The 15,975-nt window shown below is 54.4% G+C and overlaps 5 protein-coding genes across 5 annotated transcripts; 4 read left to right on the top strand and 1 right to left on the bottom strand.

Annotated features, from left to right (window-relative positions):
* Positions 1-487: 487 nt before the first annotated feature.
* On the top strand, positions 488-805 carry C8A04DRAFT_16028 (peptidase M49, dipeptidyl-peptidase III; the record flags this gene model as incomplete). The annotated part of the gene is made up of 1 exon (XM_062778703.1): positions 488-805. A coding segment is annotated over one exon (318 nt), but the record flags the coding sequence as incomplete, so codon positions are not given.
* A 1,004-nt stretch (positions 806-1,809) lies between these two features.
* On the top strand, positions 1,810-4,693 carry C8A04DRAFT_33272 (glycosyltransferase; the record flags this gene model as incomplete). Its single annotated transcript, XM_062782402.1, has 3 exons — positions 1,810-2,370; positions 2,443-2,868; positions 2,921-4,693. 3 exons carry the CDS (start codon positions 1,810-1,812, stop codon positions 4,691-4,693), a joined length of 2,760 nt encoding a protein of 919 aa, XP_062632618.1.
* Positions 4,694-5,186: 493 nt separating this feature from the next.
* On the top strand, positions 5,187-7,303 carry C8A04DRAFT_40868 (uncharacterized protein; the record flags this gene model as incomplete). Its single annotated transcript, XM_062785087.1, has 3 exons — positions 5,187-5,289; positions 5,376-7,121; positions 7,197-7,303. 3 exons carry the CDS (start codon positions 5,187-5,189, stop codon positions 7,301-7,303), a joined length of 1,956 nt encoding a protein of 651 aa, XP_062632619.1.
* A 2,012-nt stretch (positions 7,304-9,315) lies between these two features.
* C8A04DRAFT_33274 (uncharacterized protein) lies at positions 9,316-10,215 on the bottom strand (the record flags this gene model as incomplete). The annotated part of the gene is made up of 2 exons (XM_062782403.1): positions 9,316-9,932; positions 10,041-10,215. The coding sequence occupies 2 exons, from the start codon at positions 10,213-10,215 to the stop codon at positions 9,316-9,318; spliced, it is 792 nt and encodes a 263-aa protein (XP_062632620.1).
* A 3,969-nt stretch (positions 10,216-14,184) lies between these two features.
* On the top strand, positions 14,185-15,402 carry C8A04DRAFT_40869 (glycoside hydrolase; the record flags this gene model as incomplete). The annotated part of the gene is made up of 2 exons (XM_062785088.1): positions 14,185-15,307; positions 15,383-15,402. 2 exons carry the CDS (start codon positions 14,185-14,187, stop codon positions 15,400-15,402), a joined length of 1,143 nt encoding a protein of 380 aa, XP_062632621.1.
* Between the last annotated feature and the right edge of the window lie 573 nt (positions 15,403-15,975).

Consider the following 15,975-nt stretch of genomic DNA (forward strand, 5'->3'; position numbering starts at 1 on the left):
GATATGCCCCCGTCTGTGATGAACAGTATATGGCATGACTTTGCCATTGGCTAGAGTACGGGGCCAAAATTAGGGAGAAGAGGGAGGGGAAGAAAGAAGGGGAGGCAGGTGGGAAGAACAGCCGAGACCCTCTCCCTCTCGCTGGGGTGGGTTCTCGGGCGGGTGATGAGGGAGCGCGTTGGTCAACAGGGGCAGGGCGGCGGCGTATGGGGCATGTCGGTTGCCATTGGCCGAGCGGAGCAAGATTTGGAACCCGGAATATAGGAGGAAGATTAAAAGAGGAACTTGCAGATGAGCAGGCTGGTGAGGGCGCGGTGTATTTATGAAGACCCGACGACTTGGATCAGTGGAGGGGCCGGTACCTAGGCTCGCTGGTCGAGGTACGAGATAGTGGTCCGAGCTCGGGATATGATTGGCCGGCTTGGGTGGATCCCGCAGGCAAAATGGAGGACTCGGAATTTGACAGTCCCGACCACGACACCTGTATTCCAAGATCCTTTCTCACGGCAAACCCTCGTTAGGACGCCTGTTGCTTCGTTTGCACGTTTGGCGATGCACCGCTGATATCAAGATGTGCAAGGAGTTATACGAGACGTTGAGCGTGGTCGACGGGCAATTTGAGGCTTGGAGGCAAGCCGCTGTGGCAGCGTGGTCAAATGAGAGTTCATCGCTCGCGCAATCAGAGCCTGGGTCGAAGATTGTGCAGCCAAACACCATTCTCGAACGGGATGGCCAAGTGGTACTGAAACTCTACGAGGCCAGTGATGAAGGCATCATTCAATCGTTTGTGGAGAGAGATATCTGAAGACAATGTCTGCAATTCAATTCCATAACCTTCGCTACTAACTTTCCGTGTAATTAATTATCGAGCGAGGAACCGAAATCCAACAAGGATATGAAAAAGCCTGATGCGAGCCATGGTTGCCCCCCCAAGCCCAGCTCGAGTCGGCGTCCTTGTAACCCTAACCCTCAAACTATGGCATCCCTGCCCGAACTCACCGGCCCCTAACTAAATCTCATCTCCCCTATTCGCCGATAGCCGAGACCCAGGCGAACTCATCGGGCCAATGGTGTCATGAGAATGGCAGCGATCAACGATGATGATTGGCTGATTCGGAGTGGGGAGTGGGAAAAGAAGGGACAAAAAACCGGGAACAGGAAAAAGGGATGAACGGGGGCCGGCTGCGGCTGTGATTTGCGAGGGCTTGAGAGATTGTGAGTGAGGAAGTGGAATCGATCGGCCAGGTCGGTCGGTCGGCAGCTGGTTGGTGGAGGTTGGGGGCCATGTGAATTTGCATTTTTCTCTTTGAACTTGATTCTCTCGATTGAATGGAACGGTTGATGATGGGGTTTTGGTGTTGAGATTTTATTATTATTTAATTACGGATACCGGACACGGAACACGATATACTGATACGGCAATACGGGAGGACGACACGCGAGGGAATGTGGTGATCGCTTTTACCAGGGTGTTCGTTCATTGTCGGTGACCTTCGCGAGACGGGACGGTCAAATACGAGGAACACGGCCGACGGCAGGGGCTTTGTTGGGGGATTAGATTCGTCGGTCGACGCGATTTACACTGGCCAGCCGGCTTTGACGGGAGAGCGTTTTGGAAAGTTCAAAGTTGGTTGGAGTCCTCACGACTTGGCGTCTGACTGGACATCGACGCGTCGCGACGAGCTAGATCACAAACGCCATTCCTGACGTTCACGAATCAACGAGTCACGGTGTCACCACAACCAAGTCGCTGCCCCATTTCAACGGCACCCAAGGACGGGAACAGTACGGCATACGCCAAACAACACAATGTCACCAACAACACAACGCAACCCCTTCCCCTTCGCTCTCCCCCCAAGTCTCACCAACACCGCCAGCAACGCCCTCACAGCCGTTTCTCAGCATATTGACACCTCTGTCGTGCTCCCCACCGCCTTAGCGGCTCTCACCTCAGTCGCTAGCCATGGCCTGTCCCGCGATCGGACGACGGTTGGGCCAGCGGGAGAACTGATTTCGGAAGGGGTTTGTTGGGGGATATGGGCGGGGGCGTTGTTGCTCGCAGGAGGGGGGGTTGGGAGTGGAAAGGGGTCGGGTTTGAGTTGGGATTTAGGGTTGAGCGGGATAGCCGGGAGGAAAAGGGGGAGAGCGGGTGATGGCCAAGAGGGGGATGGGGATGTGGAGGTTGGGTTGTTGGAGTTGGAGAATGCGAATGGGAATGCGAATGGGGGGCCGTCGTCCGCATCAGCAGGAGCAGCAGGCAGGGGAACGGAAGAGGGTGATGCTGCTGCTTCGTGGTCAGTGTGGGCGGTTGCTGTGGGCTTGGTGGTTGCGGCGTTGTATCGTGCTGAGCTGGGGGATATTGCGTTGTTTGTAAGTCTCTGGGGTGTTGACCCCGTTGCTCCTTGATGCGGCGGTATTTGTGATATTGGACTAACTTTGTAGCCCGTCTTGACGCCATTACTCCTCCTAGCGGACAGGCGATTCCGGCCAGAGATTCAAAAACCCTCGGGCGGGCTTGGCGCGTTGGCGTACACTGCTTGGGGCACAGCACTGGTGGCTGTATTCGGGCTGTTTGCGTTGCTCGGGCGTGACGCGGTTGGCTGGGCGCTGGTGCTGATTCCCATGGTGGCTCTGTTTATCGTCTATGCGGCGTTGATTCCTCGGTCTGTGGACGGCCGACAGTGGCTTCCGTCAGTTCCTGAACTTGAAGAGGTTATTGTACCGCTCGCGAGCAGGGTGGGCGTCCTCGTGGTCGTTGGGCTCGGCGCGCAGGTCTTTGTGTTTGGGATACGCAGCCTGGTGTTTGGGTTCTCGGCGTTGTTGTTAGGGCTACTCAAGGCGGGCTTTTGGTATTTTACGGTGCAAGCGGTGAGTTGTCTACAACTTGTACGTGGTACACAGAAGATACTGACGACCCCAGGCCCGCAACACATCTTGGGTCGTAGCGACGGCCATTGGAACGTTTGGCCTAGTGGCCTCGCGTGATCCCTACGTTCAACTTTCAAACACGCAGGCTTTCCTGCCCTTTTTCGCCTCGCTGCTCGTCCTGGTCCAGGTCATCTACGCCCTTCCGTCACAAACAAAAGGCCGGATGGTCCTCTGGGCCTTGTTTTTAATTCCCTTTGGACCATATCTGGCCAACATTGCCGCGATTCGGTCGGCGCAGTCTTCGGCACTGCATTCCGTCGCACACCCGATCGAAGTTCTGGCCCGCAGTGCCCGGTCAGACTTCAAACAGATCCTGGACCGACAATCGAAAACGTACTCGAGCGCCATCAAAGAATACCAGCGCCGATATGGCGTTGAGCCTCCGCAGGGGTTCAAAGAGTGGTATGAGTTTGTTGTGGCCAACGAGTCGCCCATTATCGACGAGTTCGACGCGATCCACGACGCCGTTGCACCCTTCTGGAAGCTCAGCGGCGATGAAGTCCAGAAAGTCATGGATGAGGCGTACAACACACCGGGCATTGACTTATGGCTCTGCTCGTACTCATCCGAAAACTCCGAGACGACATGCAAGCATCCCTGGAGGGGTTCAGACAGACACATCGCAGAGATGTTTAGCAGCGTTCTGGGTGATTTGCATGGCCTTATCCCTGATGCCAAGTTTCTGGTAAACCACCTGGATGAACCGCGTGTGTTATTACCTCATGGAACCGACACCAAAGGGTCGAAGTCCTTGAGCCTGACTGATCTCTCCGAACAACCCACCTGGAATGCCGTCACCAAGTACTGTCCCACCAACCCCGAACGCGGCATCGCCAATCCGCCCCTTGAAGAGGCCGGCCTCCCCCTAGTAGCCAACCTCACCCACTCTCTCGATCTCTGCAAACATCCGGAGTACGCGACATCCCACGGCCTATTCCAAGCCCCGGCCTCTTTCAAACTTATCGAGGGCCTCGTCCCAGTTCTCTCCACCGGCTCTCCCTCCACCATGTCCGACATCCTCATCCCCTCTCCAGCCTATCTCGTCGAATCCGAGTTCCAGTACAACCCCGAAACCGACATTCCCTTCTCCCACAAAGCACCCAACCTCTACTGGACAGGCTCTACCACCGGCGGTGTCTCCTCGGCCTCCCACGACTGGCACACCTTCCACCGCCAACGGTTCCTCACCCTCGCTCAAAACCTTGACCACTCGCAACACCACACCTACCTCCACCAAACCCAAGGCTCCACCGCCCCAACCACCATCACCACCTCCTTCCTCAACACCCACCACTACCACGTCTCACCCACCCGCATCTTCCAATGCGCCACCCCCCTCGCCTGCCGTCAACAACGCGCCCACTTCCGCACCTTACCCTGGCAACCCGCCGACGCAGCCTTCCAATCCCAACTCGCCTTCGACCTCGACGGCAACGGGATATCAGGACGTTTCTACAAGATACTCGCGAGCCACTCCGCCGTGCTGAAGCAGACACTACTCCGGGAGTGGCACGACGAGCGGCTTAAACCGTGGGTGCATTATGTTCCTGTCAGCATGGGTATGGGGGAACTGCCGGAGATGGTGAGTTGGTTCGTGGAGAGCGCACGCGGGAGACAGTTTGCGGAGGAAGTAGCCAGGGAAGGGAGAGAGTGGATGGGGAAGGGGATGAGGGGGGTGGATGTGAAGGCGTATTTATGGAGGTTGGTGTTGGAGTTGGCGAGGGTCGGGGAGAAAGGGCGTGGGGCGATTAAGGAGGTAGAGTAGCGGATGAGGGGGGAATAGATGGGAACATATAGATGGATAGATGGATGGAGGACGGAGTTTGGGAGGATTTGGTTCTGTGATGGAGGGTTTATGATGGTGATTGATTTAATTTTGGTAATTATTGGATTCGCAGGAAGTTGGGTATTTTACTGATAGACTTGGGTTACATACGTGTAAATACACATGCATAGGATTACACCGTAATGAGCTTTGGCAGTGACTTCAAATTCGCCACAATCCAAGAAGAGGACTAATTTCGTCGTCATGACGGTCGATTATGTTTTTCCGATACGATCTCACCTAATAGCACGATTTTGGGGGGAACCTGTAAACCAAAAGAACGTCACAGTTTTGTCCAACTCCCGAACCGGCCTTTCCCACCTTTCCTCACAGCTGCGGGGTTTACGCCATGTCTTCCATCTTTGATCCCCACACTAGGTATGTACCTACCTACCTAATTAACCTCCTTGCCCTTTCTTCGCAACACGACAAGATGAAAACAGCAGTCGCCACTGGGACCCACTGCCACTTGCAGTTGTTCCCGTATTGCGGCATCTGCACAGATGTCATTTTCAACCTTGAGCCGACGATAGCACGTATGAGACACCGCGCTGGAAACAGGCACTCAGTCCTTGTATCCAGTGGAACTGTTGACTAACATTCACTCAATTTTCCCTTCTAGTCCAGGGAAACAGAGATTCGACGGCGTACGATAAGCATATTGGACCCTTCCCCTTCCCACCCGCACATGGGCAGCTGATCGATGAATATGCTATCGTTCGATATTACCACTGCCCCTTCTGCCTTCGCGGGCCCGAATTTACGGCTGTGCACCAGGATTGTTTTACTTTTTTCCAACAGCTGTACCCAGCCGAGGACGCGTTGCATCGTCTTTGGACCCGAACTGCGTGGCGGAATCCGTGGCGCAATGCCGAACCTTTTCCCTTCCGCCGGTTGACGGTGTATCGGCCGGCTCTAGCGCGCGTTGCACCCCTTTGGGATCTCACTCCTCTGAATGTCCTGCCCCAGGAATTGATTGAGATAATCTGCGATTATTCGGAACATTCATGGCTGTGGAGAACGATGGCGGTTTATCGGTTCGTGCACGGCTTAATATCGAGTGCCACGCCAGAGCCGCTTACTATATTACCGTTGTCTAAAGTCGAGTCGTGGGACCGTGACGGAGCGGTCCCCCTCAAGCAGTTCGAGAGGGGTCAACCTGCATCGCCGTTTCTCGTGTTAAGGTTGACGGTGGACCACGATGGGATCAAGAGGATTGAACGGCTGGCGGAACGGCCCCAGTATTCGCCCCAGTCTGACAACTACAAGGCCTTCATCATCATCGAGGAAAAATCTCTCGCCGGTGTGACTGTCCAGCTCCAGGACCGCCGCCTCCGCCTCATGTGCTCCAACCCCATGCCTTTCCACCTCTGGAACACGCCCACACCCCCGAGCCTGGGTCTGTGTCGTCTCCGGCCGGGCAAGCTCCGCGCCTCCCAAAACCTCCACGCCGTCGAGATGGACAAGATCGACGGTATCACTTTTTTCTTCATGCGCTTCAATGCCCAATACGGCCTCCACATCCACCGCGCCGGTCAGCGCTCCGCGGCCAAATCCATCGCCTGGACCTTCCCGCAAGACGATATCGACCGGGGCCGGGTCCTGTGGGTGTACTTCCCACTCCCCAAGCACGACCGCGTCTTACACTTCGGCATCCGTGAGGGTACCACCTACCGAACCCGCAAAATCCTCATCCGTACGAAACTCTCCGGCGACGTCGTAATCGGCGCACCGTGGGAAACGCCCAACCGCAACATCTGGTTTTCCACCTCTTCCTCTTCCCCACCCTCTCCCATCACCCTAATCTACGGTACCCCCAAGGCGTACAAGGTCCCCCTCCCCGTCCTCGGGGCCGTCGCTACCGCGGAAACGCCCCGGGACAAATACACCACCCCGGACTACTTGGAAAACCTCCCCTCCGAGGACGGATTCGTTCCCGAATCCCCTCCCCCGGAGACCGATCAGCCGGACGTCCCGGAGCTGCCGATGAGCCCGCCGTTTCGGGTCTGCGACGGCCAGCTGTGCCCGATCGAAAACATGGCGCTGTTTTCGTGGGCCCCGTTGCACGGTGTCAAGTCGGCTGTTGTGTTTTACCATGATTATCCTGTCAATGTCAATCCCGTTGGACTAGCCAACCAAGCTGACCCGGCCAATACCGACCACGTTCATCACAACGATGGTTCCCAGGGCAGACCATGCCGAGGTATCCTACTGCATTACCACAACGGTGGGGCGCGTGCGCTCGGTCAGTGTCGCGTGCAGGTGGATGAGAGTAAGGAAGTGCTGAACCCTACGCGGGTAGCGTTTCGGGTTTCGCGATTCGGGGCGCCGCAACTCGATAATTTCATTGTGTGGGTTCGGTTTACGAGTGAGAGCGGCGATGGTAACGGGGACGGGAAGGGTGATGGGGAGGTTACCAGTACCACGGCCACGGACAGCGCAGAGGGCAGCGAGGGCTGGGAGTTGCATGCTATGGAGGGGGTGATGAAGTTTTGGTATAATCACATCGGGGGTTATATCAAAGTGGATGATGTACTTGACGAGTCATAAATTGAGAGACCGGGGCTTAGGCGCATTGATACGTCTGTCATGAGTGATCGGTGTTGGGTTCGTTTTGCAGGTTGTTTCATACGAGCCAGACCACAGTTAGGACAGAGGGATGGTTGACAGAGCCTCGTGGAATGACCGATTTCATCGCTATTATGGCCACCCATGATTAATAACTGCGGTTGTTGGATCATGTGGCTAGCTCCTTAGTATTTCCAGCTCTTCCCACACAACCAAGTTTGTTGCTTATATAGCCATTTCCGGTTCAAGTATTATGCTAGTAATACGTCCCCTCCTCTTTTTAGATAACCGCAAACTGTTGCTGTTGTTGTTGAATTGTTATGTCATTCACGTAATGCTCTAATCACATCCGCGGGCGGGCCGCGCGTCAGGTACTCGACTCAAACTCGAAACAGAGAAATGGTAATCAGAAAATGAAAGGACGCAACGGAGCTGTGTTGTTGACCAGCCAAAAAAGCGGTGGGTGATCAGGGAACACCGGTCTGCATCGTACACCCATGTTTTGAAGGTTCCAATACAGGTCATGACCCAAATATGCTTCAAGCCTGTCTTTTGACAGTAGGCTTTTGCCCCTGCCCGTGCGCGACATTGGATGTCCGTGACATGATGCGGTTTATGGGGGCCGGGCTGGGAAGGGGTGATGAAGACGAGTAGGGCTGCGGGGTGGGTGTCGCTGTTGGGGTAATGGCGGATGGTTTCTACTAGAATGTCAATATGCTTGTCGGAGCCGCTGGCTGATGTTTGTTCCGTGGTGGGCGAAGTCCTGTTGGAAGGAAACAATGTACGCTGTCGCAAAAAAGATGTACTGGACTAGGTATCCCCAGAGTTTGGCATAATTAGCTGGTCTGCCTTCTGATTTAGCTTGCTTGTACAAGTCCAGAGTCAGGAACAAACTCTTATCCTTCATCTCCCAGATAGTTTGGTCCGGTAGCATGTTGACAACGTCACAACCGCCTCATCCTATGCATTCTGCGAAAAAAATCAGGGACGATGGAGGGGTTGCAAGCCTTTTAACAATTTCTCAAACCTTCAAGTTGTCAGAAGACTAAACAACAATTGCTTTGAAGGGATCGGCCAGATGACCTGTTCTTTACCGGCGTTACCAGTGTTTTTTCCCAGCACGAGGTTTCTTCCCGTGCTTGGGAGGGGCGGCTTTCTTTGTCAAACGCGGTTGCCACACACAAAGTAATACAGTAGGAAAGCTCCAACAGGCTTTGGCTCACAAGGTCATCCGATCCGATCACTTGGTAATTGTAGGCCCCCTGACTCCAAAGCTGACCCAGTTACATGACGCTCATAAACCAAAATCTACATAGTTACCACCGCCCCCGACATTGTCAAACTCTTTATTCAACAAACCTGTTTTGTGGTCCGAGTGATCAAAAGCTTTTGCATCCCGTTTCTACTCCCTAGACTCTCCGGCCCAATGGACATGAAAGGAGATTACCCAAACAGGCTTCTCAACCTTCGTTTCCCCTACCTAGATGCCTACCTAGGTACCTATATAAGTCCTTCTGGACCCCATTTGCCCCTTTGTGGGGCCCAATCAATAGCTGTAGTTACTCATCTACTCGAGCTTTTCCCCCCTCTCTCCGGCCGTCCACACTTGCGGCGTAGATGCCGGAGAGCAGTTTGCAGGAGCCAGAGACGCAGGTGGCGCATATTCCAAACAGAAGGCTCAGGGGTGTACCGCTTTTCACGTTGTCCAACATAAGAAACCCCGCATCAATATACGGGAACTATGAAGGGTGGGCAGAGGCGGGGGTGTTGGAGGTGCAGATGTTGGGAGACTCATACTACGAAGGTCGGGGTTTATCACCCGTTCATAGATCTGAGGTGTAGACTGCGCAACGCCCCCGTCCCCCCCTGAGAGGACCATCCGCAAACAACAGCAACCTTCTCAACACTAATTTACAAACATTCCGTTCCTAGAGTAAAGCGACTTGATAATTACTACCTTACTCCATCAATAACCACCAATACCATACATAGCACTAAACTAGAGGCCCCCCCCCCCCCCGAAGAAGGCCCGTGATAATCTCCCGGGCCTCCGGGTCCTCCACGTCAGCGATATTGACTGTATCTCTCCTCTCTTGCAATTCCGAACCCTGGTTCGGGTCGCTGACGATTTCCCTAAACGGGAACTCCCCGGTATACAGTTGCCAGATGCTCAGGCCAAGGGCGTACATGTCATCCTCAATGTTAGGCGGCGGTGGACCGCGTCCTGTTTCTTGAGCCCGCTGCCGCCTGTTCGGAGACTCAAAATCCCATGTAGTACGTCCATCCCAGAGACGCTCATCCTCGTGGATATACCGCGCCTCGTCGAAGTCACAAAGCCGAACCTGACCGTCGTGATCGAGGAGCATGTTGTCCAGTTTGATATCGCCGTGGATGATGCCTTTGGAGTGCAGCTTCTCAACGATGCGAATCATTTGGTGCATGATGGTACGGCGTTGCGACGGCGGCACGGCCCCTGGTGTTGCAATGGGAGTCGCGAGATCCATAATAAAGCCGTTGAAGTAGATCTTGTCGTTTCCGGTGTTCGGTTTCCGGAGCACTTTCCCATGAGCTGGAATGGCGCAGTCCCCGGCGGCCTTTTGAAGCTGATATTCTCGGAATTGGTTACAAAACTTGACAACCTTGGAAGGTTGGCCCTTGATACGGTGGATCTAGCTGCCCGGAGATAACCCAAGCTCAGGGCTTTCAATATCCAGCGTACTAGAATCCACGTCGGGCGGGACCGGCGGCCATGGCTCGTCCTCAGGCAAATCCTCAGACACAAGAGGTTCAGGAAAGGAGGGGTCAATAATATTGAAAGACGGCGGGAGGCGTGGTGGTGGGAACGGTGGATTTGGCGGTGGTGTCGGTGGACGTCCGAAGACCTCGAATGACATCTTGAAGTTGTCGAAGATGGGTGCAGGCCGGGTGAGACGTGGTTGAAAATGAGGGGTTCCAAACTTCGAACCCGAACGACTACTGCCGAGACCTCGACATACTTGTTGGTTTGACAGACCAACCAACTGGCTGCAGGTTGGTTCAAGGCAGCAGTGGGGCTGAAGCAGGGGGTGACGGCGGTGATTTGCTGTTCAGGGCATTTGGAAAATGGATCGTGATTCAAATTGATACATGTAGAAATCGTAATTTGGTAATTATGCTCCAAGCTTACGTTCAGGTATGAGTAACAACTAAAGATGTGTAAACGTCTAGGCAAGGAACGTAGGTGTCTCGTGGTACACGGTTACAATATTGCGGATTGCTTAGTTATAGGTAACAAGGTCAGAAAGGGAAAGAAGAGGAAAAGGGGAAACATGAGGGCAGGGGAAAAGAGATGGGGAAAAAGTAGAGAGAAACAAAGGAACGAAATTAGGACATGTAAAAAAAGACGAAAAAGAAAGGGGCAAAAGGAAAGGAGTGGAAAGCGGAAGGGAAGAGCAAAAGAATACAACATAGTAGGCAGATCGATGATGAAGGTCTAGGCCTAGAACACGACAACATCGTGAGCACTACTATCCTCACTGGCAATCGAATCGGCCACCTGCCGCTCTGGACCTTGATTTACATGACAGAGCCACTAGAACTATAAGGTGTGTAGCATTTGCTTCGAAGGTCTTCAAGCCAACCTTCACACTAGCCGTACTAACCTCTGGTTGTCGTAGAACATAAAAATCATGGCATGTGTTAGTAGGCGGGATTCAGTGATGTCTGAGACAACGAAAGGGTGAGAAAAGTGCTGGGAAGACGAGGAGACATTAATTAGGGTTTTACCAGTCGTGGGAAGGGCCAAACTCCTCTAGGAAGAGGCAATGCTCGCCTAGATTGGTGTTTGGAAGGATGCTGTTTTTGTTTACGTTTAACGTCCGGGAGATGGCCGCATAGTGGACACCTCAGACGCTATATCATGTGATTAAGGATACGCCGAATTGAGTCTAAGATAATTGCAAAAGTAGGTACTGCCCACACGGTGACTCTAGTGCAGTGTCCCCTTTTAAAGCGGTGTTTGGAAGATAGTCACACGGTGCAACGACTTACCCGCAACTTCGGAGTGCGGAAGAGCGGTCAGTGGAACAGATAGATGTCTTTGTACAAGAGCAAATGTATACTTCCCGTCTACATGGCCAGGGCCTGCCCATAGTAATTATGTTCACGATCCGGACTACAGCGTTCATTAAGTACTCCTTTATTACGGCGCGTATTTGTGAAACGGTCCTTCGTTGCGAAAGGTGACGGACGTCGCGTTGCCTCGTTCGAATCATAAGGCAACAGTTGATAGTCAACCAGAGGTTTTGGGGAGAACCTTTAAGTCGTTGAAATGGTGTTGACTTGCCCAAGCGCCTTGGGTACGGCCTGAACAATGTTTCAGCATTCTTGGCTCCATAGGGCCCCTACTTTATGGTCACCTGACAATGGGTGGCCACCGCTTCCCTTGTCGACACGGGGCGGACTTCCTGCGACGCATGGATAGGTCTTGCGATCAGGACCGGGTTCAACTAGTGCCGGACCAAATAATCGAAGAACCTAAAACGTTCAATAATACCATTTGAGCCAACCGTGAGTCTACGGGGTCGTCTTCTTCTGTTGTGGGTCGACCTGTATGTTCCGTGGCTGGTCAAATGTAAATTGCTAGCTTTTATCCTCCCGCCGGGCCCGTTCCAGGAAATTAGAAATCGGGACGCCAGGACAATCAGGTGGCAAGTCAAGCGTACTGGTGGAGATTTGGGGACCAGGTTGCACTGTGAATCTCTTGGGCCTAGTAACTCTCCAGACTTCCCAAGACACGAAACATTACACTACCTATCCGAACAACTAACAAGGCTAGTCCTCCTCAATATGAACGATTGGTACGTTTGGATAGAGATTCGGCCTTGCTCGCCTTGGCAGTCTTGGGCGGCCGACGTGTAACCATATGAAAACCCCTGCTCACGAGATGCCGACTTGCGGAATCGGGCCGCGGATGCAGAGACGAATTGAACAGTGGGGGTGGATCGCTTAGCTCTGATCGGGCTGTGTCCCTCTATCCGTTGAGTGGCCCCCCAAGCTGGACTCAACTGTCTGCATCCCGCGCGGGCCCTTCCCCCAGGCACAGGCTGTTATTGGAGCGGATGTTTGGGTGTTGTCTTTTGTTTAACTACCGTCCAATAGTATGGCCAAGGCAGAATGAAGTTCGTGATGGCTGCTGCTGATGCAGCTATGTTGAGTGAGACTCGAAGCATAAGTCGTGGAAGATTTAAAGTCCCGTGCCAGATGCTAGAGGTCAAATTTATCATGGTCTATCACAAACATACACCGCGCAGATACAGCCGAGAAATGCGCTGCCTCCATGCGCCTCCCCACGGCTAATTCGGATTTGGTGATGTCGGGTTTCTTGAGGTTTCGCCTTTCCTTTCTAAAATTAGCGAGTGATCGGCGGCGAAATGTGATCCCGGACGGCGATCCACAAAACCCGGTGTTGATGATTTGGAGTTGGGGGGTTGCGGTTGCTGGGGTGCATCGCGTCGCAGATGGCCATTGGGGAGTTGGTGTGTTGTTTGGTTCGAGACGGGTCAGTCACGGGTCAGGTCGGTCAGGTCACGTTTCAGCTTGTTCCGGATACCTGGTTCTACGAGCATTGAAGCTCACGGCCCGTGTCCGAGCCCAGAATATTTTGAGCTCGCAGTTCGAACACCTTGAGCAAAGATTTGCGTTTGCAACCGGGTTTCTGGAGCGGGTGCGAAGTCGATCAAGAAACGTTGAGAATGCTGATCATGATGAGCGAAGCTTGTGATTGGCCCCATTTGCTGCCGTAATATATGACTAAGCTTTGCCGACGATCCGTTCTGGAACCCCAACTCAATCCAACAGAGCTTCTTCCCCGCAAAATGATTCTCACAAGGATGCCGCGCTGATCAATTTTCCTGCACCTCCCCGCACTGAACATTCTCGCCTGTTGTCGCGGTGCGCCTGCTTCCGCCCCTAGACATCGCTAAGTTCGTCGGAGCCAGGGCCGGGGCCGTGATGAGAGGAGCAGGAGAGCATTTCCAAACGTTCCTGATAGCGTCGAGTGCCGTCTTCAATGCCGCGTGCAATACCGGACGAAGGTATTGTTCTGCAAGTTGGTGTCCCAGATGCGCGGCTACAAGCAGCTGATCCACGTGCCCCTGGATCGCAGCATCTCCCGTTGCATTCAAGACGACCTTACTTCCACTCTCGAGGCGCCTCATTGGCGCGCATCATCTTCTAAAATGCGACTGGGGAGGGTAGCAGCATGGATCCGGAGACGACAGGCCGTTGCGTTCCCCAGAGGTTTTGTTTCCGAGTGCATCGCGAAGCGGATTCGCGGAAGTTTTGGGGATCGGAAGATCGGGCGCCGAAAATCCGGGTGAAACGATTATTTCGCTCCGACTACCCGGTTGGGCCGTGTTCCCTGGACCACTATCCCCGATCTGTCCAGGTTACCGGTCGAGAACTCGGCTACCCGTCTCACAGCAAAGCCACGCTCGCGCTTCGCTTGCGCTCCTCGTGAAGATGCCGATGGCGCTTTTCACAAGACTTCATACTAACGAAAGGAGGTGGGCTGTCAAACACCTAGCCCAGAGTCTTGGGCGGAGGATGCTGCGAGCGAGGGTTTGCACGGCGTTACAGAGCCCGGAGAGTCAGGTGTAAGGTTGCGAAACCAAGCCGCACTAGCGTGGGCTCGATTCTTGGAGGACAAGCCCGATAGAGGACATGGGTAACATGAGGTACCAGCCAGCCTATACGGATATTGTGCACCTTATATTCAAGCTAGACGACGCCGAATTTGGTCCCGCGTCTGAGGCTGGTCCCCAACTTCTTCGCTCGTCCCACCTGCCTGCAGCTCCCGTCACCACGAACGAAACAAGTCCGCCATGAAGCTCACCACCGCCATCGCCTTGCTCGGGTCGGGGCTCCCCGTGGCCCACGGCGCCTGCAGCCTCCCATCCAGCTACCGGTGGACGTCGTCCAATGCCCTGGCGCAGCCCAAGAACGGCTGGGCCAACCTCAAGGACTTTACCCACGTGCCATACAACGGCAAGCATCTCGTGTATGGGTCCTACTATGGAAGCGCCTATGGGTCCATGAACTTTGGCGTCTTCTCGGACTGGTCTGAGATGGGCTCCGTCAGCCAGAACCAGATGAGCTCAGCCGCTGTCGCGCCGACCCTCTTCTTCTTCGAGCCCAAGAACATCTGGGTCTTGGCCTATCAATGGGGAGCGACCGCCTTCTCGTACCGCACGTCGTCCGACCCCACCAACGCGAACGGCTGGTCGGCGGCGCAGCCGCTCTTCTCGGGCAGCATCTCCGGCTCCGGTACGGGGCCGATCGACCAGACCCTGATCGGCGACAGCAGCAACATGTACCTCTTCTTCGCTGGCGACAACGGCAAGATCTACCGCTCCAAGATGGCCCTCGGCAGCTTCCCGGGCAACTTCGGCACCTCCGCGGAAGTCATCCTCAGCGGCGGGCAGTACGATCTCTTCGAGGCCGTACAAGTGTACACCGTCTCCGGCCAGAGCTCGCCGCTGTACCTCATGATCATCGAATCGATCGGCTCCGGCGGCCGGTACTTCCGATCCTACACGGCCACCAACCTCGGTGGGTCGTGGTCGCCCCAAGCCACCAGCGAGAGCGCACCCTTCGCGGGCAAGGCCAACAGCGGCGCGTCCTGGACCAGCGACATCAGCCACGGCGATCTCATCCGCAGCGGACCTGACCAGACCTTCCCCATCGACCCGTGCAACCTGCAGCTGCTGTACCAGGGCCGTTCCGGCGACAACTCCGACTACAACAAGCTGCCGTACCGGCCTGGTCTGCTCACGCTGCAGGGGGCTAACGGCGGGAGCCCCTCGCCCACGACCACGAGCAAGCCGCCGACGAATACAGGCGGTAGTGGGAGCGGTACCGCTGCGCACTTTGCGCAGTGTGGTGGTCAGGGGTACACCGGCCCGACGACGTGTGAGAGCCCGTACAAGTGCACGTTCTCGAACGATTGTGAGTTTTTCTGAGTTTCTTCTTCTTCGTATCCTGTTTGCTTTGACATCACGTTGCTGACGAAATATTTTCCAGGGTACTCCCAGTGCCTGTAAATAGTGAAACACTGGTGGTGAAGGGGGGTCACAGGGGAAGGACTGGAACGGCCGGGCCAGATCGGGCTCGGGGACAGGGGTAGCTTGGACGGCATAAAGACACGGACAAGGGTGGGGAGGTTGATGTGAAGCCCTCGCTCCGCTAGATCCAAGTTGTAAATATTGAACATATTGCGAAACCGAGTAACTAGTCATGTTTCTGGTCCAATTTTTGTGCGCGGCTATTCTATTCTATTTTCTTGCATCTCAATAATCAAGAGCCCAGTGAATAATCCGGGGAAGCTTAAAAATGCCAAGATTCTTAAGCGCAGTTCCACACGCATTCCACACGTTTCCGCCTCAAGGCTTTTTTCCGCATCTCAGTCCCAACCTTATTAGCCGAAACCCCGGGTTATGGTACCATTCGAAAGGGTCCAAAGGGCCTGGAAGGCAGACGGTAACCCGGTCACAAGACTGAACCAGCCGATTCGGTACCGCTAAAAAAAGACACCATCCTCGGCAAACACAATGCAAACCTACCTGAATGACACGGCTGGAGCTGCCGCATTCGTCACGGACCTGAGCCCCCCAGCA

The sequence above is a fragment of the Dichotomopilus funicola genome, assembly GCF_033296635.1.
Source record: "Dichotomopilus funicola strain CBS 141.50 unplaced genomic scaffold C8A04scaffold_122, whole genome shotgun sequence".
Taxonomy (NCBI): Eukaryota; Fungi; Ascomycota; class Sordariomycetes; order Sordariales; family Chaetomiaceae; genus Dichotomopilus; species Dichotomopilus funicola.